This window comes from Cupressus sempervirens, chromosome 10 (genome assembly GCF_028749045.1).
Source record: "Cupressus sempervirens isolate cs-2001-9-10 chromosome 10, ASM2874904v1, whole genome shotgun sequence".
NCBI lineage: Eukaryota > Viridiplantae > Streptophyta > Pinopsida > Cupressales > Cupressaceae > Cupressus > Cupressus sempervirens.
This window is the reverse complement of record NC_143127.1, coordinates 592,399,678-592,421,058: the sequence shown is the minus strand read 5'-3', so window position 1 is coordinate 592,421,058 and position 21,381 is coordinate 592,399,678. Positions and strand designations below refer to the sequence as shown.

Sequence of the window (21,381 nt, the reverse complement as noted above, 5' to 3'; positions counted from 1 at the left end):
AATAAGAATATTACATGTTTTCAGCATATCACATTTCTATGACTTGAGAAATATAATCTTAAGACCTACAAAATAAATACCATTTGATTCTAACATTCAACAATAGAATAAAGATATGATATCATGACATGAATATTTGGTTTTGACTCATCATAAGAAGTTTTGACCTTTAAAGAGAAACTATCCGATGATATTAAGACAAGGATGATGTATGTCATATCCTGGTTTTGACTCATCATAAGAAGTTCTGACCTAAAGAGAAACTATCCAATGATATTAAGACAAGGATGATGTATGTCATATCTTGGAACTGTATCTTGCTTCTGTAATTACAAATGCAGTAGTATCTGATAAAACACATTATAATCATTTGGATATGGAAAGGCAACCACATAACCTGGTAAATTTGGATGGTGATTGAGTCTTGGCTAGACGCTATCAACCAGCTCCTTCACGAAAAGAACTCCAAATGCAATCTTAGTGTGATTACCAATCACGTATTTCAGCAAAAGTATAAATGAAATGGGAATATTGTGGCAAGAAAATATGCAGAGGGAAAGAATGTAAGGAAAATTGCAAAGAGATATATCGTGAGGAATGAGACTCGATGGTCTTATATCATCTTGGTTTCTCACGGCTTCCATAATAAAAGGCTTTCCAAGATCGTCAACCGTAACTCATGATCGGTTTAAAAAGATTTGTTTTGTTGATCCATCGAGAATCAAATTGCAAATGTACATTTCTGTTTCAATTAAAGAATTGAATAGATAAGAAAAAATAATTTCAAGGATATGAATCAAGGATAAATTATAATATATTTATCTACTTGCATATAGATGTATTTATAAGATTGGCATCATATTATATGTTTTTATACAAGGTTGTATCTCTTATTATGTATATTTAAATACATACTTTATTTGGAAGATTATTTTTTCTTCTTGTACATGTATTTAAATGTACGTATTAGATAGAATCTTGTATAAAAACTATATTATGGTGTCACCTTTATTTCTATATCTATGTGCACATACACAAATGTGTTACAACTAAATGATGGAAATGTCAACCATAATCTGATAAAGGTATGTATTTTAATTAAGTTAAAATTATTAATGTTTTTAATGTTTATATAATAGTTCATGCGTGTCCAAATGATTGTACCCTGCTATACAAGTCACTAGGTCCTTACCAAGATAGTTAGGGGTCATACTTGTTGACCATATAAGTGGACTAAGATAGTACTCCATTCCTTTGATCTTGTTTAGCAATGCTTCTCCCCTTCATCTTCTCCTGCAATCACCCATGCAAGATTTTCCACGATAATAACAAGTTCCGTGATAAATCCATAATGACATTTAACGTAGATATTAGCAAGGAATTTAATTATTAACCATAATTCCGAAACCAAGCAACTGCTAACTACTATCATCATCATATGGCAAACAATGGATAACGACCATCATCATTAAACAGTTAAACAAATAATGAATACAACAGATATATTTAACTACCCTTTCCACATGATTATGAAAGAAAATCCATTCAATTCAACGGCTATAAATAAATTTAAATTAGGTCAAACTTTGGGATGTAACACTGTAAACATGTTGAACCTTCTTTGTCTTCTTCAAAACCTTGTGGCTGATCTGGCTGATCTATACATCTCCTCTTCAATATATCCATAAAAAAATACACTTTTGACTTCTTCAAAACCTTGTGGCTGATCCACATTCATCTCCTCTTCAATATATCCATAAAAAAACACACTTGTCCTTTGTTAGCTATAGAAGCTTCTAAGATTTGTTTCTTTTGATAACATCAATCTCTTTTTGCATTGTTGTAATTGTTGATGTAGCTATGGTTGGACTCCTTTACATCGACAGAAATAACATAAAGGTTTTGATAATATAAGTATTGTATTGACAATAATTATATTATATATTATATTAAATTGAAAATATAATTATTTAATTAATAATACTTATATTTTATAATAATATAATAATATTTTTATATGAATATTAATTATATTATATAATTATAATATTAATGACGTCCCTTGGTGCTCTTGCATATACATAATGAAATATGTAATCTCATTCTGCAGCATAGAAAATTGAATTTAAAAAAATGCAGAAAACCTAACATGGTATCAGGGCAGTGTGCTTTCCCCAGGGCTTAGATTTGGAGACATTGGAAATTAAATTTTGACTAGACCATACACTGCAAAATCTATTATGCTTTGTATTCCAGGTTGGTGTTAATCATGGAATCCTGACTTACAGCTTGGTCGTATAATATTTACAGTGAAAGGTAGGTGAATGATGAACTGTGTGATAAATTGTTTCTAATGGAAGGTATGACAAATGATATTAAAAGTAAGAGAATATAGTTTGGCATTTCTGTTATGCAGGGGAATACTCTCAGCCATGATTTGTAGTATTGGAACCGATAGATAGAATGGACGATGATATCTCCACTAATGGACACATTCCCTAAGCAGCAATATAATTATCTACAGAAGCTTCAAAGCCTTTAAGTAAATGTGTTTGCAGGTCTAAGCTTCCATTAAAGCCTTTGCCAACACTCTGTTCACCTGTGACAAAGTGAGATTTAGGAAATAGTGTGAACATCTGTTAAAGCTCTGCAAAGTATATATGCAAAATATGGATGCATCGACAAGGTGTATAAACTATTTCGCAGTCTGCCTCAAGAGACGTCATCAATGACTGCAGAACTTGCACAAAATGAATTTGGTGAAAAGGTTTTAGAGACTTTTAGTAAATGTGATTGGCAGGTGTTTTGCCAGGTTCCAATTTTTTGCCAATATTCTTCTTTGTCTGTGCGCTAATGGAAGTGTTGAAACACGATATGGACTGGCGTCAAAAATAAAGGATTTCTACAAGATTGTTTCAGATGCTGTCTCAGCAGGCATGGATGTTGTTCAAGGTCGTGAAGTATTTGTTGGCAGGAATGCCTCGAAGAACTGTGGTCTCACATGTGTTGTGGTTGCAGGAATGCACATAACAAATTCGGTAGAAAGGTGTTCAAAACCTTTGGAGGGATGCAACTGGTGGATGTAATGTCATATTTCACATCGATTTCCAGCGTCCGTCTTGCCCCTGTGAGAACAGGCAGTTTTGAAACAGTGTATGGGCATCCACCAAAGCATTAGTAAAGCTACTAAAAGGCAAAAGGCTGAGCTTTTTAACGAACAAGGTATATATGTCACTGAAAGGCACTGACAAGGCATGTGAAACGGTTTTGCAAAATGTCCCAAACAAGTATGGATATCCTTGGATACATGAAAAAATTAGATTTGTTTAAAAGGTTGGGAAATCTTCAAATATTTGGGAGTGCTAGGTGTAATGACAAATACTACAACTTTCACCAGTAGCTTCTCAACCTGTGCTTCAAGGTTATGATACCGATATCTGTCAATGCATGAGTGGGGAGGGTTTTAGGCCCAAAACAGATATTTTGAGAATGTTGCATAGAAGTAATCGACAAAGGATGCCCAGGTCACATATCTTCATGTTTTAGGACTCCCTTGCTTGGTCTTCAAGAGATATTAAGATACAACATACATAGAGCATCAGAGAGAATTTTTTTGAAGTAAAATAAGAAACTCTTAAGGAAATGACCAAGTTCAAATTGAGATAACATGAAGAACTCAGAACTTGCAGAAGATAGGAAATGGAAAATGAATTATTTTATGTGTATTGTCATTCATAATAATGAATAATGCTGAGGCGTCACAAAAATATTGGACTGGTAAAGATATGTCAAGCACGTTTTCAAGTAGTATGATTCTCAGTTTCATGTGCTCCGGAAACAGAATACAACTTTATCTTGAGAATGATGTGCATTAATGAGATTGTCTTTTTGCATTGAGTGTAAGGAGATTGTCTTTTTGCATTGAGTGTAAGGAATATGCTCACAATGTAGTTGATGTTTTCATTTCACCTGAGTGAAAACATGGAACAAAAGTTTGGTTAAATGGGAAGTTAAAAGTAAAAGAATATTTGTACGATTTCTAATGGTAGAAGATGCAATAACAAGAGTGCATAGGTTCGTCAAAGAGCTTCAGATCTTATACCTCAAATTGATGTTATGAAGCAGTGTCGAGACGAGTGGCACATGGGACACTTGGGTATTGTTCTTTACGAATATTTGGGAGAAGAGTATGTGGAATTTTTCAGATCCATCTTTTGAACATAATTGTTGACTGGGGGAGCTGAATTTGTACCCATTTGAGAATGGATTTGAACTTGCTTTGAACTTCTCGAGATGTTGAAAGCACATAAGAAGGGTATTTGAAGGGCAAGAACGAACAAACTTGGACACATTGCAAAGGCAATTGGGTCACAAGATGTGCTTGCTGCTTTATTGAATAATATAAAGGTCTAGGAGTGTCCAAACTGTGTCTTTACAGTAGTAACTATTGCTATAGTGGCAGAGAGTTGTTCTCGATTTACTGTTTCTGCCAACCTTCATGAATGAATGTTGGGTGCCAGAGTGGAATGTTCAAAATAGTTTTCTCAAGTTGCTTTCATTTACTTTTGAATATATAGGGGAGATGGGCAAGGACTACTTATATGTAGTGACATTGTTACTTGAAGATGTACTAATGGATGGAGATCTTGCACATAGGCAAACAACATAGGTGAGAAGGGTCTGCTTCCATATCAGAGGGAGCAGCTAGAGGATTTTCTTTAGTTGACCTCCGAGTATCTTGGTCATATGGGTTCAGATGGATTTACTTTAGTTGACCATGTTGAGATGGTCTCTCTAGTGATTAGGCTGAAATTTGTTTATGCGGACACCTAGGTTGTGATATTCCTAGATAGATGGATACATGGTGAGCTTGGGATTCACCAAGAGTGATGCAAACTCCAACCTTGTATTTCATGATAGGTCAAAGCACGTGGAGATCAAATATCACTATATTAGAGAGATCGTGCAAAGGAATGCTATTCATGTGAAGCAGATAAGCACTAAGGACGAAATGACTGATATCCTTACCAAGCTACTTGCCAGAGTGAAGTTTGTGCATTTTCGAGTGAGGCTTGATATTGTGAAGAACGAAGTCTCGATTGCGAGAACTCCTTGAGATGTACTATAATGAGTTCTTCTCCTTGAGGGAGAATAAGCCCTTGTTACCACCCCTCTGAAATGGTTTATGGTGGATGTCATATGTGTGATGCGATGACATCACCACTTGAGAGAATATGTGGTGATTTCCTTGTACTTTCGATATGAATATCCTTGTGAGGTGATGATCTTACAATGATAAGATACTTGTATGCTATTATTTTCATTGTGAGGTAATGATCTCACAATGAAGGTTGATGCCTCATAAAGTAATTTCCATTACTAATGTAGATTTCTTGAAATCCGTTATGGTAGATTTCATAAAGTAATTTCCATTACTAATGTAGATTTCTTGAAATCCATTATGGTCGATGTCTAATGTTTGATGTCACACTAGGTGGTATCCAAAGAACATAACATGATGGTAGATATCTAATGTTCAATATCACTTAAGGTGGTATCCGAAGAACAATACATAATGGTGGATATTTAATGTTCAATATCACTTAAGGTGGTATCTGAAGAACAATACATAATGGTAGATATCTAATGTTCAATATCACTGGAGTTGGTATTCAAAGAACATAACATGATGATAGACATCTAATGTTCAATATCACTTGAGGTGATATTTGAATAGCATAACATAATTGTAGATATCTACTATTCAATATCACTTGAGGTGGCATTTGAAGAACATAACACAATGGTAGATATCTATTGTTCAATATCACTTGAGGTGGTATCTGAAGAACATAACACAATGGTAGATATCTAATGTTTAATATTGCTATAGGCGGTATCCGAAGAATATGACTTAATGATAGATATCTAATGTTTAATATCACATGAGGTGATATTTGAAGAACATATATATATATATATATATATATATAATGTTCAATATCACATTAGGCAATATTTAAAGAACTGCCATGATGATACAGATCTAATGTTCAATATCACACGAAGTGGTATTTGAGAATATGCCATAATCAAATGTTCAAATATCGCATGAGGTGATATCCGAGATCATGCCATGTAGTGATGTTCAATATTTGACTCACAATGGTGTCTCGAGTAATATGAAGTATTATATTTGATACATTAATTGATTAATCAAATTATTCAGTATGACTAACCCAAGATATTAAATTAATCATTTTGCGACACAACCTAAAATGAGTCCCTCCCTAGCTAAGAGGGAGTGTTGATGTTATTGTAGGCTGTAGCTATGGTCGTATTCCTTCATGCCGACATAGATAACATAAAGGTTGTGATAAATAATATAATTATTGTATTGACAATAACTATATTATATATAATATTAAATTTAAAATATAATTATTATATTAGTAATAATTATATTATATTATATTATAAATTATATTTATATAATTATAATAATTATATTTATATAATTAGTATATTATATAAAAATATATCATATAATAATTATTTTAGTATACTAATGCTGTCCCTTGGTATAAAAACACTTCTTGCATATATATAATGAGATATATAATCTCATTTTGCAACATAAAAATACTGAATTAAAAAATATGCAGTAAATCTATCAGTACTGCATTCCTTCTTTCCAACATTTCTTTAAAACTTAATATGTCGCACCTCAAGATTTGTGTAAAATATATGACCAACCTTTTCACTTAAATTTAAAAAAATGCTGTAAATCTAACAGCAATGCATTCTTTCTTTCCAATATTTCATTTAAACTTAATAGGTTCCATCTCAAAATTTGTGTAAAATATATGATCAACCTTTTCTCTATCTAAATTGTTTTCTCTGGCTCTTCTTCTTGTTAACCTTCTTTCAAAATTCTGTTGTCAAAATAAGTTTGGAGGATTAGTTTGTGTTAGCTAATTTTTCCATGTAACAAAATTGATTGAATTTGATGTAGTTTTTGAACTTAAATTTTTTCTTATTGATCGAAATTATTCCACAAAATTACTGTTCCTTTCTCTTTTTCCGATTGATCTTATAGACTCTTTAAAAAATATTGCATTTTATGAAGCTTTCTTTTTTTAAGGAGATAAAACTAGTTGGCAAATATACACGCGTAACTCCTGGCAACCACTTTCTGTCTTTTATCATCAACTATCTTACGCGAACATGAGCTAAAAAACCAATACTTTCTAGTGTGTCACTGCAGGCTTTCTTTCATATAAATCACTTCCTGTCTTTTATCGTCACCTATCCTATAGGAACATGAGCTAAAAAACCAATGCTTTCTAATGTGTCACTGCAGGCTTTCTTTCATATCATTGTATATGTGGTGTCATTCTCTTAGTCCAATACTTGGACTTCTATCCTCAATATTAACAATAAAATTAATTGCTTCAGCCTGCAATATTTTGTCCATATTACAGCGTGCTTCTTGTTGATTTAGTTAATGATTTGTTCTCTTTTTGCCACACCATTTTGTTGTGGTGGAGAAGGTGCTGTTAATTGTCATTGGTCTTTCTTTCTTGCATAAATTTCATTAAATGTTAACAAAATTCACCTCCTCTATCTATGTTTAGACAGCATTTGTCTACTTTCTTTTTCCATTCTATGTATCTAGTAGCATCATCAATGAATGTAATCATGTAGCATTTCATGCCTATGTTTGCCTTGGGCATGGGATTGGACAAATCAGAAGGAATAATCTCCAACGTCTGACATGTAGCATTTGTCTACTTTCTTTCTCCATTCGATATATCTAGTAGTATCATGTAGCATTTCATGCCTATGTTTGCCTTGGGCATGGGATTGGACAAATCAGAAGGAATAAACTCCAACGACTGACATGCTTTCCGTGTACTGCGGATTCCTATCTCTGTAGTGTTTTCCAAGTGCACAACCCTTGCACACTTCCTTTTCTCTTGCTTGAAATTTCATTAATCCATGTACTATATTTCTTTGGTTGAACGTATGGAATCCTTGAAAATTAAGATGTTCATACCTTTGGTGACATAACCGATATGCTCACTAATGGAATATAACAGATGCATTTGATTCACTTGCTTTTATCCTCAATGGGAACATTTTGCTCTCTATCGTCTCTGCTATAGCCATTAGATTTTCTTTATCTCTAATTATAGCTGGTACAAATTTTATCATCAAATACCAGATTAAGCTCCTTTTCAATGAGTTTTTGAACACTTGTAGATTATATCCCAAACTTGACTCAGATTTGAAATTTTCATCAATCTCTAAAAGTCCTTTACAACATGAGCTAACTTCCTATCCATGCTTCCTACAAAAATATATGTCAAATAGACACATATGATATACAATTAAAAAAGAAACTGTGACAAAACTGTGCATCATTCTTGCCTGTCATTGACATGGCAAATAGACAACTAGATTGATATTTGATTCCGGAATAGTATTTTATGGTTGGTTTGTTCATCCTATAGCTGTTTTGTAGTTCATATGACAGCCATGGGATGTTATAAGTCAGGTTGTGTGCTTACGGTATGGGCTTGCATCCTCTCCATCTTCATGGAAGACGACTGGTCCTGATCAAGAGCCATTACACTTCTAGGAAATGCAATCAGTTTGGAAGTCCATTTGTTCAACTATTAAAATATTAATTCAACAGAAGATCATACAACAAATCCTTCTGTTATTTTGGTCATACAACTCTGGATCTGAAGCAAATGGATATCAGCTAGTTTTAAATTGTAGGAAGTCGTGGTTCCTCTTTTCTCTTGTACTGTACAAATTTGATCTGTTTTGAAGAAAATGGAAATGTAATAAAAATACGATTTCCTGTCTCATAATGAAAATAGAAAGACTTTGGTATGGATGGATAAATGTTACTTTTGTATGCCCCAGTGTTTATTTGTATCTCTCTATGTGGTAGAAACGTGGCTTTGATTTTCAACTGGGTGTTGGAATTTTAGACCAGCACTTAAATTTTGATATATTTTCCTTGGCAAGACTATTGTGTTTTGAAACAATATAGTTGATGAATTATGTATTTGCATCATGCTATTTCTCTTTTTGCAATAAGCTACTTTAGTTTGAAAAGTGTATTATTATAGAATACAAATTTAGTTATATTTGTTCTGTGACTGTAGAAAAATCTATATCATGGTCTGCTTTCAATTTTAATTGCTATTTTATTTAAATGAGGTTATGCATATTAATATTATCCTTTGATTGCTTTGGCGTCTAGATATCTTGTCCATCCATTTAGATGATCAAATGGACAGCAAAACACTGATCGGCACTTACATCTGTACTGAGATTCCGGGAGAGTTCAAGTGGCAGCCAGGTTCACTTACTCAGGTTGATTTTTTCTATATTGTCAACAAAGATGCTTTTTTCTGAGATGTCTAATCTCTTAGTTCACATATGTGTATCTATCTTGCAATTGGAGTATTTTCTCAGCTGTATTGTGCGTCTGGTCTGGTTTTCAATGCAGGCTGTGGTTAGAGGATTCTGGGTAGTTTTTGAAGATATTGACAAGGCACCATCTGACATTCTCTCAGTTCTTGCACCTTTATTGGAGGACAGAAAATTATATGTTCCTGGTCAGGGAGAGGTTGGTATGATAGTGATTTAATTATGTTAATTTCTACACTATTTTGTAGCGCAAACACATCAAATTTTCTATAGGTCAAGTGGAGGTTAGTTGATCATTAAACAATTGAGTTATTATTGGGAGGCAGCCATATTATTTCAATTAGCAGCTTCATTTCTGACAGATTAAGTCTTTCACTAATATTGAGGTCTTGCTATCTATCATATACAAGAAGATTGGAAGCCATAAACACTAGATCGATATTTTTATATTAAAGTGGTGAATTATAAAAAAATGTTTATTATTAATGCTTTTAGGGTTAGTCAGCCCTTAATTTTGGTAAACTCAACAATGCACTTCATTCATCTCATAGATGAATTATATTACTATGATTTAGGACTGCCAGTTTCTAATGTCTGGAACTGCTTAACAATTTCTCATTTTTTATTGTTATTTTCCTATCTGGAAAGAAAATAGTTTTGGTTGTGATGTTAGAGTTTTACTCTACATGACTGCTGGTTGAATTGCTATAAAATTTGCCCAAATTTTACTGATTTTGTCTGTAACATTACTGGACATAATTTGACTAGTGTTTAGTTTTTCTCACTTGCTTAAAAAAATTCCTTTTTTTGAATGCTGTTATTAATTCATGTTGTGATATTATGAAAGATTGGTATTAGTTGTTTGATCCATCTCTCTTTAGTATTAAACAACATAATGGATTTGGGCAAACTATAAGGATATTACCAGCACCAGCTCATAAAATATACATTAAATCCAGTGTTAGGTCTATTACAAGTATAGGATGGGTGAGATTTTGATGACGATAAAGGGGTCAAGTTTAACAAAAATGTTTAGCAAAATATTGAGAAGCAAGACCAATATGAGGATACTACCAACCCCAGTTCATAAAAATATACGTTAGAACTTAGAACTTTAAATCTGATGTTAGATTTAGAACAAAAAGTAAAAAATGGATGAGAATTAGAAGCTGATGAAGCAGGTGAGATTTTGACGACGTTATAGAAGGATCAAATTTACAAAAATGTTTAGCAAATTGATGAAGCAAGATCAATACGAGGATATTACCAACACCAGTTCATAAAGCTATATAATAAAAATTTAGACCTAATGTTAGATTGAGAACAATTAGTAAAAACTTGGTTGAGAATTAGAAGCTGATGAAGGAGGTGAGATTTTGATGACGGTGAAGAAGGATCAAGATTACAAAAATGTTTAGCAAAATGGCAAAGTAAGACCAGTATGAGGATATTACCAACATCAGTTCATAAAAATATACATAAAAAACTTAAATCTAATGTTAGATTTAGAATAAGAAATAAAAGATGGGCAAGAATTAGAAGCTGATGGAGGAGGGATCGAGCTTACTGTCTTTTTTTAGCAAAATAGTGAAGCAAGACCCAAAATCTAGAAAAGATAAAACAGAACGAGCAGGAAGAGAGTGTCTAAAATGCCAGAAGGAAATAAAGAGGAGTATTTTGTCCAATATGAGAAGCTACCTGTTCAATTCAAATACCGGTCCAAAAGAAGACAGACAATATATGCAACTGCAACGAATCCAAGATCACTGAGCAATAATAGCAAGATCAGATCACAAATTTTCAATGCGAGGGATCAGTGTGCAAGACCTATTATTCAATGTTGGGAATGTGGGATCAGTTTAAAAGAGAATGACCTATTAGCTTACTTTCAGTGTAAAAAATATTTTCAGAATGTGGTCTAGGAAACCTTACTGATAAAGAATGTACAGAACTATATATGTTCTGAATGTGAACTAGGAGCTCTACTTATAAAGAATGTACAAAGTAGTCAGAAAACATGAGAGACATTGATGAATGGGACAATATGAGTGCATCATGCAATCAAAAAGGAAGTAGAACAAACAAACTCAAAATGAGTATTGAGAAACAATGGTTGCAAACAAAGATTTCAAGCAATTAAAGACTCAAAATAGACAATGACAAAAGAGGAATTAACAAAAGTCAAGAATATCAGAAACTAAAAGAAATTAGAAAGACTGTCAAAGGCAAGAAACTGATTCAAACATTGGATTTAAATGTGTTAAAAATGTTTCTTACTGGGCAATGCTCAAACGTTAAACAGAAATAAAAAGCAACTCATGATGAAGACACCAGTTTGTGAAAGGGAAAAATGATATTCTACTATGTGGAAGTATGAAACAACTACAACAGAAATAATTGGGCTTTAATTTGTACTCTACTTCACAGGAAATCAGGAGGAACATTCTGTCTAAATGAGCATGGAAAGTGTGATGCAATTTTTGGTTGTCCATATCATAAGGCATAATTAATACATATTTGGCACAAAAATATGACATCCATCAAAAGTGGAAGTGATACGTGTAAAATGGATACAATCAAAACAGATTTGATTGAAGAAAAAAAGTCTAGCATAAGTAAGAGTCAAATTCTGAATGGCAGTTTGAGCCAGACAAGGAATGCGTTTTACACCTAGACAGTTCAGAAGATAGTAGATTCCCTGATGGAGGACTATTTACTGGCAATTCAGTGATTAGAAAATTGCACTTTGCGTTTGTAATCGAAATAAAATATAAATTAACAGACAATAAATAAAATATGAATAGACTAGGTCACTAGATCATCAACGATAATATGAAATAAAGTGAGAGATGTTCATGACATCTGTGTACTGATTTACAGATGAAAGCACCATTGTTTATGCAAGACCAACCACTAGAGAGAATAATACAGGCACATAGGAAGAACCATACATGCTTCACAATAAGGGTCTTCGTGGAGTATATAAAGATATTTATATGGACATATAAAGATCAAGAAGGGAGTCACTTGAATTATTTTTCTGTAAGAGCTTGTATTGGAGAAGTTGCATAGGAGACCCTATAGAATGAAACCTTGATACATAGCTCTTGTATATGAGGAAATCAAAGAATGTTAGTTACCAAAATGACTAGAAAAGTAATAGCATGCAAAAACAATATAGTTGAATTAAGGGTATGTGGAAACTTCTGATGTTTAAATGTGGTAACTATTACTGAGAAGTAACAGGTAGATTATTTTATGTATTAACACATGAGCAAATAGATCATTGTAAAGTATTTACAAGAATAAAAAAATGGAAAGTTTCTAATAAGAAACTGAAGATTGGAGAAACAATCTTATCTACATATTTACATGATATAAAAAAGATGACCATTAAATAGAAATACTCTAATATTCTAATACCCTCCCTTAATGGTTAATCTGTCAACAACACCAAGTTGCCTCTTGAATTTAGTAAACTTATCTATGCTGAGAGGCTTGGTGAGAATGTTTGTAGTCTGATCCACAGTTGAAAAATATTGCAACTGAATTGTCATGTCTTTAACCAACTGCTTAATGTGATGACAGTCTTAGTTACCGATTTGTGAAACGAATCCGATTCAGGCATGTGAATCAGATCCGTGGATTCGTGAATTTTTTTTCCCCAATTATGATTCGTGGAGGATTCGTGTATATTTATACTCATTATATATACTAAAAAGTGAGAGAAATATACATAATCTAAAACTAATCATTTCAAAGTATGAAGCTATGAATCTAAATCATTTCATAGTATAAATCTATGATTCTAAATCATTTCATAGTATGAATCTCTAGATCAAATCCATAATGACTAAGAAAGTAATCGAAAAAAAATATTCAAAAAAATAAAATAAAAAAAATCCGGATAATTCAGCCACGGATCCGAATCCGGATCCAGCCTCTAGGGCACGAATCCGGTAACTACGATGACAATGAACATCAACATGTTTGGTTCTTTCATTGAAGACAAGATTCTTGGCAAGTTTGAGAATTCCCTCATTATCACATTTAAAAGGAGTCGGACCTACTTGAGATATTTGCATATCCACAAGCATCCGATGAAGCTGACCTGCCTCACAAGCTACTTTAACGGTTCCTTGATACTCTGCTTCTTCCCAAACAAGCTAAGCAAGATAATGAATTGATAAGTAGGAGATAATTTCCACAAGAAGTCAAATTGTGATATTGTTATCAGGATTTAACTGTGTGATTTTGAGTCAAACTTATTGACCCATGTTTCATGAGTAGTGATTCAATATGAATCCATCTCTCCTGAGAATAAATGGAAAACTTAGCACTGATTGGATCTAGGTGATGCTCACAGGGGTGAAGCACCAGAACTTCCTAAGAGGTCACCCATCCCAGTACTACTCCAGCCTGAACGCGCTTAACTATAGAGTTTCCTTCATGGTTAAACCCAAAGCTTGCAACCCCATTTGCAAAACCTTCGCCAAGTGTTGTGCCTTATGAACCATTCATTAGAAAGCCCCTTAAGCTCATCAATTGATAAGTAGGAGATAATTTCCATAGCTAGTCAAATTGTGATATTGCTATCAGGATTTAACTGTGTGATTTTGAGTCAAACTCATTGACCCATGTTTCATGAGTAGTGATTCAACACGAATCCATCTCTCATGAGAATAAATGGAAAACTTAGCACTCATTGGATCTAGGTGATGTTGACAGGGGTGAAGCATTAGGACCACAGGAGGTCACCTATCCTAGTAATACTCCAGCTTGTGCACACTTAACTATGGAGTTTCCTCCATGGTTAAACCCAAAGCTTGCAACCCCATTTGCAAAACCTTCACCAAGTGTTGTGCCTTATGAACCATTCATTAGAAAGCCCCTTAAGCTCATCAATTGATAGGTAGGAGATAATTTCCACAGCAAGTCAAATTGTGATATTGCTATCAGGATTTGGGTTTAACCATGGAGGAAACTCCATAGTTAAGCGGGCTTAGGCTGGAGTAGTACTAGGATGGGTGACCTCTTGGGAAGTCCTGGTGCTTCACCCCTGTAAGAATCACCTAGATCCAATGAGTGCTAAGTGTTCCATTTATTCTCATAAGAGATGGATTCATGTTCAATCACTACTCATGAAACATGGGTCAATGAGTTTGACTCAAAATCACACAGTTAAATCTTGATAGCAATATCACAAGATAATGAATGTTTAGGTGACCATATCATTGATGCTAGAGGTTGTTAATAGAACATGATTTTGTTGCTAATGTATGCTCAAGAGAATCACACATATCTACAAGTTTCTATAGACCATGATCCTCAATGCCACAAACTATTGTAGTGTGTGTCGCACAATCAACAATCAAACACTTGTTTGCACTGAATACCACATCAAGCTAAGGAGAATGCCACATGATTGGACTCATTGATATCAGGTTAAGTTCCGTACTAGGAATGTACTATACATTGAGGAATGTGAGATTCCTCCCACCCGTGTATATGAACGTTGCGCTTGCTGACAATAGTATACCCTTCACCTCCTCCAAATACAAGTGAATCAATATAAGGAGAAAACTCTATAAACAAATCACACCCATGAGTGAGATGCTGAGAAGCACCATAATCTATATACTAGGCAAAATATTTGACATGGTTTGCAGATCTTTTAGCCATGAAAATGTAAAAGCAAGGTCATCGGGAGACGGGGAAACTTGGAGGTCTCTGGTACTGGTACGACAATTTTTCAAAAATAGGAGATGGGGGTACTTGGAGACGACAAATTTTTTTAAATAGTTTAAAGAGTTTGATACAAAATACACAATAGTAATATTGTAAAACTAAAAGACTAAAGTAAATAATAATAGTAATGTCTCAAAACTCACATAATCACATTATTGTATCTCATAGTCATACTTGTGAATGTTAAGACTGCAAATAGGCAAATGCTGGTGGCCTAATTTAGTAGGAGTTGCTTAGGTTAGGCAAGGCCTATAGCAATATAAGGCAGGCCACTTCTCATTTTGATTATGTTACAAGGATTTGGCAAAATGTTACCTTTTGATGTTACCGATAATTAATTTTGGCATGTTCTTGATATGGATTGGAAAGCCCAATATGCTAATTTCTTCATATTATTACAAAGTAATTGGTAAAAATCTTGCTTGTTATTAACAGAGACCGAAAGGTCAATACATACAAAAGAATAAAACGATGTTTCCTCAGGAAACAATCGTAAAGAATAGAAACATTCTATTCTAACAGAGAAAGCTAAAAAATGAAAGCACATTAAAGCTAACTAGATATTTACAATAGATTACCATTAACTAATAATAGACGATTATCTATGATCGTAATACATATATCTATACAATATCTTGAGGGATGTGTTAGCACAACTGACATTGCTGTCAAAATAGATTAGAATATCAGATACAGTGCAAAAGTTTGCAGAAATCTTAATCTGAAAGTGCAGATTGGATTGGCAACGGAGAAGAAACACATTCATTTGATACTTAACTGTTTTGCTTACAGTGACAGATTTTCTTTGATTGATAAAGTTTTAGGGTGACAGGCATAAGTCGATCTGTAGCTGGTTTTTTGTTTTCAAGTAGTGGTCTTCTGTTTTGTAGAATCTGAAAATACTTTATCGTGATCGAAATCTTATTTATAAACCTACTCTTAATCAGTTTGATATGTATTTGTTGTGGCAATAGACCTATTTGTGGAGTTTTGTTTTTAGAATGGCTAGGAATGAATGCATCAGTTTGGTTACCAAAATGACACCAAATCAATCCGTTAGTCTGCATATATTGGTTGTATTAGCTCGGTTTAAATTCTGGCTATACAATTAGAACTGTTACAACTGTCTTTACAATAAGTTGCAATTACTGCTTAATTCTACCATCTCATTCTTCAGCAATGAAGGGTTTGTTTTTGTTAGTGTTACATCGGTGCGGGGGTGCGGGGAGACGTCGGGACGAGTTTCGGGTGCGGGAGAAAAGAGGGCCTCAATTTGGGGACGACGGGGGTGCAGCGGCAGGGGTGTAGGAGGGAGGGGGGTGGGGTGGGGGGAGTTGCATAGTATACATATATGACTTGAAATGCTAATTATGAAATGATACTTCAATATAACATACCAAATATAGTTGAACAATGAATATAGAAAACTGAAATGTGATTCATGAACCACAAGTTCAAACTTCAAAACTAGAACTTAGTAACATACTCATAGTAAGTTGTAACATTAATAAAATCAAAGTTTCAAACATAATGATAATGATAAATAAATAATATAAATCATACATAGTACAATGAAATAATGCATCATGACCATATCAAATGAGTACAATCTACGAAATGTCAATGATGAGAATGTAAGGGTGGGAGCTCTCTAATCATCCCCTAAACCAATGTCCTTGTTACTAGAACTACTAGACTCCTTTATGGGTAAGATTATATTAAAAAAATTAAAAATTTGATTTGTCAACATGGGTGCTTGATGCACGCCACACGGCCCTTGGAAGCACCCCCCCTTTCTTAGTTATGGCAGATCGGAGGAGTAGTTAGAACTGTTGGTTGAGTGGCTCCTGTCGGGGCTCAAGAGCTATCGATGGCCGTTCATCGGTCAATAGCCAAGAAGTGCCTATCCTCGCACCCGAGACGCACCCCCGCATCTGTTGGGTGCACCAAATAGTGCGATCGCAGTGCGGTGTTGCTCCGCTAGTGGTAGTGGTGCGCGGGTGTGCGACGTACTCGCACCTAGGACATACAGGTACCCTATGTGTCAAGGTTTTACCATGGGTGCGTGCACCCAGGTAAATTGGCTTTTGTTTATAATTATATGGTTGAAACCAGAGTAACGAGACTCACTTGCGAGTTGGGCAAGTCGAGTTACTGTAGCTGGGTCAAAATGACCCATGACCCTGACTCGGCGGGTCAACTAGGCTGAATCGCTCGACTCGGCTGACTCGCCTGGCTAGCTTTGTTGACTTGTTTGATTTTTAATTTTTTTTAATACATCTAAAATTTACCTTTGTAATTATGTAATCAATGTATGTTATGTATGTGAACAGATTACATTCTATTTCATGATGTTATTGTGTCTTTAAGCTTTATTCAATAATGGGTGCATGGAATTTCTTTAAATATTAAAAATTCGCTAAATTTCAAGGATTTTGTCACTTTGCCGAGGCACTGACAAGTCACAGGCAAGTCCGAGCTAGGTCATGAGTCGAGTTACCCTTGTCGAGTCCGGGCCGGGTTTGAGTGTTGTTACTTTGGTTGAAACTGTCAATCGATTCCTATATGATTAAAACTGAGAACTGTCCAAACAATTAATACGGAAGCCGTACAAACAATGGATAAAAAACATTGGTCTTAATTTTTGCATTAAAAACATTAAAATGAGGACTAAAACACAAAATGATTTGATATTATATTTTACATTTATTTTCTATCAAGAGACTTCGGGGAGACTTTACTTCTTGGATTAGGGGATACGAAGACTTTAGGATACTAAATTAATAAATAGATAATAAAACTTAAATCATATAAGTGAATGCCTGCACAGTGTCTCGGAAGGCATGGCGTAATGGTTTCCTGAGGCGAGTCTCTTCGTAACCATGTGTAAAAGGAAAACTTTGTCCGCTCTATGTGCTCAACAACATTAGGTTTAAGAGTGAGACCCTCCCTACATTTGCTGCTCGGAAGCCAAATGATTGCCACAATCCTTGATCGTATGACCATATTATGACAATAGTTACACAATACCTCCTCCTTTGAACCATCCTAAGACAAATGGGGGTCCTTTTGCTGAGATGATTGAGATTTGCCTTTATCCTTGTGAAAGGAATTGGCTACAAAGCCTTGTTCCAAGGAAGACAAAGTGGTATTGCTACCAATTTGTTGTTTCCAATGATCTTGCTCTAGGAGTTTGGTGCACAACTCTGGAAACTTTTGATTAATGTTAGTTGAAGTAATGTTGACAATTTCTATAAAGTGCTCATAAGATTTAGGCAGACTCCTTAGTGTGATTACTACAATATCTTCTTCCTCCATTTTCGGACCAATAGCTTCGAGTTGATCTCGAATGTCCTTAATCTTTTTGAGATGCTCCTATAAGGACATATGTCAATTGGTTCTTCAAGAAGAACGCTCGGCTCGTATCAAATGTCTCATGCAACTCTTATAGATGCTTCCAGATTTCTGAGGCTGACTTACCATAAGGAATACGTGGAAACTAATCATTTGTGACAGAGAGCTTGAGAAGCATGACAATTTGTCAATTTTGGTTCCTGGTCTGATCTAGTTGTCGTAGGACGAGTCTCTGTTCCCAAAAACAATATCATCAAGGAGACAATATTTGAAGATTGTCAGCATGCGCTTCTTCCTAGTGTTATAATTTTTACCATCGAATTTCTGATTGCCTTCCAACATTTAGTTGGTCAATGATGCCATCTTGCACATTTCCCAATGCATAAGAATGAGAAACAAAGAAGAGGTGATAGCACAAAATCTGACACATGATCCCAATGCAAAATACATGGCAGACAGGTATAAAACTTCAAAAAATAAAGTACAATGTGCACAGATTTCAAGAAATGTTTTTGGCTGACCCATAAAAAATCTGTTGAAGACACAAAAGAACCCACAAGTAATTTTGTTTTGGCTGGCATAAAAGTTGAGGCATGAAAACCAAGTCGACCACAAAATTTTGATGACCCAGATTTGTTTACAGAAAAACCCACCAAGATTCTGAAGTTGGATTTAGTTCCAGCGAAAGAACAAAAAATTTCGAAAGAAACTCTAGCCATTTGTAAAGATTAAAAAAAAATGCAGACTAGCTTGAAAAACAGAGCTGCAGGAGAGAATATCTATCATTTTTATCAGAATCAACCTTAGCTGAGGTCGAAAATGGTGGATGAATGGGTTGCTAATGTAGAAAACTTGGCTAATATACTACCACAAATGCGAGCTTGCAACCATGAACCACTAAAGGGTACCACAAATGCTCATGCGGATAGTAATCTATGTGATGTTGAAGTCTCAATACGTGGGAGGTCGTTACTAGTGGGTTCGTGATTTGGTGCATACAAGGGATATCACTAATTGAGAGCCAACGGAGGCATATGGACAACACTTAGCGTCAGAGAGCAGGAGTCGGGATTTGCGTAGCCTTTGAGCAGAGATCACATTGCGTGGAAGGGGAGTTGGGGGGTCGTTGGGGAAGCTCAACAGATCAAGCATACTTGAAACCGGAGTCTACATACGACCTTCACATCAACGGGAAACAATGCTTGGACAAGTCACGGGAGTGGAGCGAATAGAACTAGGTGATGTTGGAAGACAGTGAGGAGTTACCAATTGTCGAGCTGTAGTTCTACCCTTTCAGTGGACCTTTAGATTGTAAAGCAGAGCCAAGGAACTGTGGACGGGGTGGTAGTGCCTAGAGACACAAAAGCCGCCTGCATACTGTAATAGAAATGATTCAGGTTGAACTTCTGGATTGTGTAATGGTGCCCTTCAATTAATATTTCCGCAAGAGGCTCAGGTATGTTGTTCATTTTTAGACAATTTGTCTGAATACTCAAAAACATTGTTTGGTAATGTTATATTGTGCAAATTGTTGAGTGCGAGTCATTCCAGTATTTGAACTCAAATAACAGTGAAGGTAATCTTTGATCAGTTAACTCTGTTGGAGTCTTTAATTGTTTGCAATTGATTGTTTATTTAATGAAAAAAACTGGGAAAAAAGAGATTCATGGTCATTTCCAGAAATTAGCCAGGGCAGTGCATGACATAGCAGTCCCTAACATAAATGGCTGCTTCTGTGGCAGTATTACCCTCCAACAGGTATGTACATAGAAAAGGAAGTCTTTGAAAGTGTAAAGCTCTACTCCAACCTTGGATGGCTCTCACAAAACTCCCACCATTGCCCAGATTTGTATGGTCAACAGATAGACAATTTGTAACAGCAGTTAGCACTCAATAAACTCCCAGCAGATACACATATATATGCATCCACATCCCTCCGCTAAAAATAATCACGCTTCCTGCATCTGTTGCCGAATCCGCATCCAGATTGAATCTTTTTGAGGCAATTATCTTTTGATCCAACCTGCTTAAGATGATATTTTTTTCTATAACAAATTCAATAACTATTTATAGATTTAGAATGTAGAATGTACTAAAGTCAAGAATCAGACTCTCTGCCTTTTAGGAAATAGCAGTCACTGTATTTGTCCTTGATTGGTTGATCACAAAGACAGTTTTACACATTCATTTTCAGTTGATTATTCTATTCTAAGTTTTTCCAGTACTTTGCATGGTATACTGGTCATTGGAATTTTCTCAGTCCCCATTGTCCTTTCTTTTTCAGAAACATAAATTTGTAATATTCCTAATAGACACTTTTCCTAATACAAAAGCTTATATTCCTCCCCTGCTTGGTAATTTTGTGAATACAATATAAAGTATTTACATCTGTATATATTTGGCGTCATGATAAATTACTAAGAAAGAATGACCATTATCCGGATGAGTTGCATCATTATCCTTTTGCTCCCTACTGATTTGCTCATTTGGAAATTGGAAAATGTGGAGGAAGTGGTACAACTATAGATGGACTACTGGCAGAGTACTACTCTGAGTTGCAAAAACTGGCCGAGTTTTCTGGCTTGGTGAGTTTTTATGACTTTTACTGGCACCAAAAACTTGCAGCATTTTTGGCAAGAACTTGTCGAGTTTTTGTTAAAAACTGTCATAGTTCTGTAACAGCAGCTAAAGGCAAAAAATGGCCCAAATCAGTTTCATTTCTCATTTCTTCACTTGTATTTTGCTGAGAGGGGAAAAGTCTTCCAAACACTTGTAAAATGATTTCGATTGATTTGAAGTGGACTTGAGGTGGGTTTGAAGCACATTTGC

General features: G+C 34.8%; 1 protein-coding gene across 4 annotated transcripts in view; it reads left to right on the top strand.

The window, feature by feature from the left end:
* LOC149535255 (midasin-like protein) overlaps positions 1-21,381 on the top strand; it is a 216,133-nt gene that overhangs the window by 36,235 nt on the left and 158,517 nt on the right. For all 4 annotated transcript variants that reach the window (XR_016356783.1, XM_089803665.1, XM_089803666.1 and 1 more), the window contains exons 7-8: positions 9,281-9,393; positions 9,530-9,649. Coding sequence is in view for 3 of the 4 variants with exons in the window: in XM_089803665.1 (XP_089659791.1) it covers positions 9,281-9,393; positions 9,530-9,649 (233 nt within the window). In the remaining variant the exon portion in view is untranslated. The remainder of the gene's footprint in view (positions 1-9,280; positions 9,394-9,529; positions 9,650-21,381) is intronic.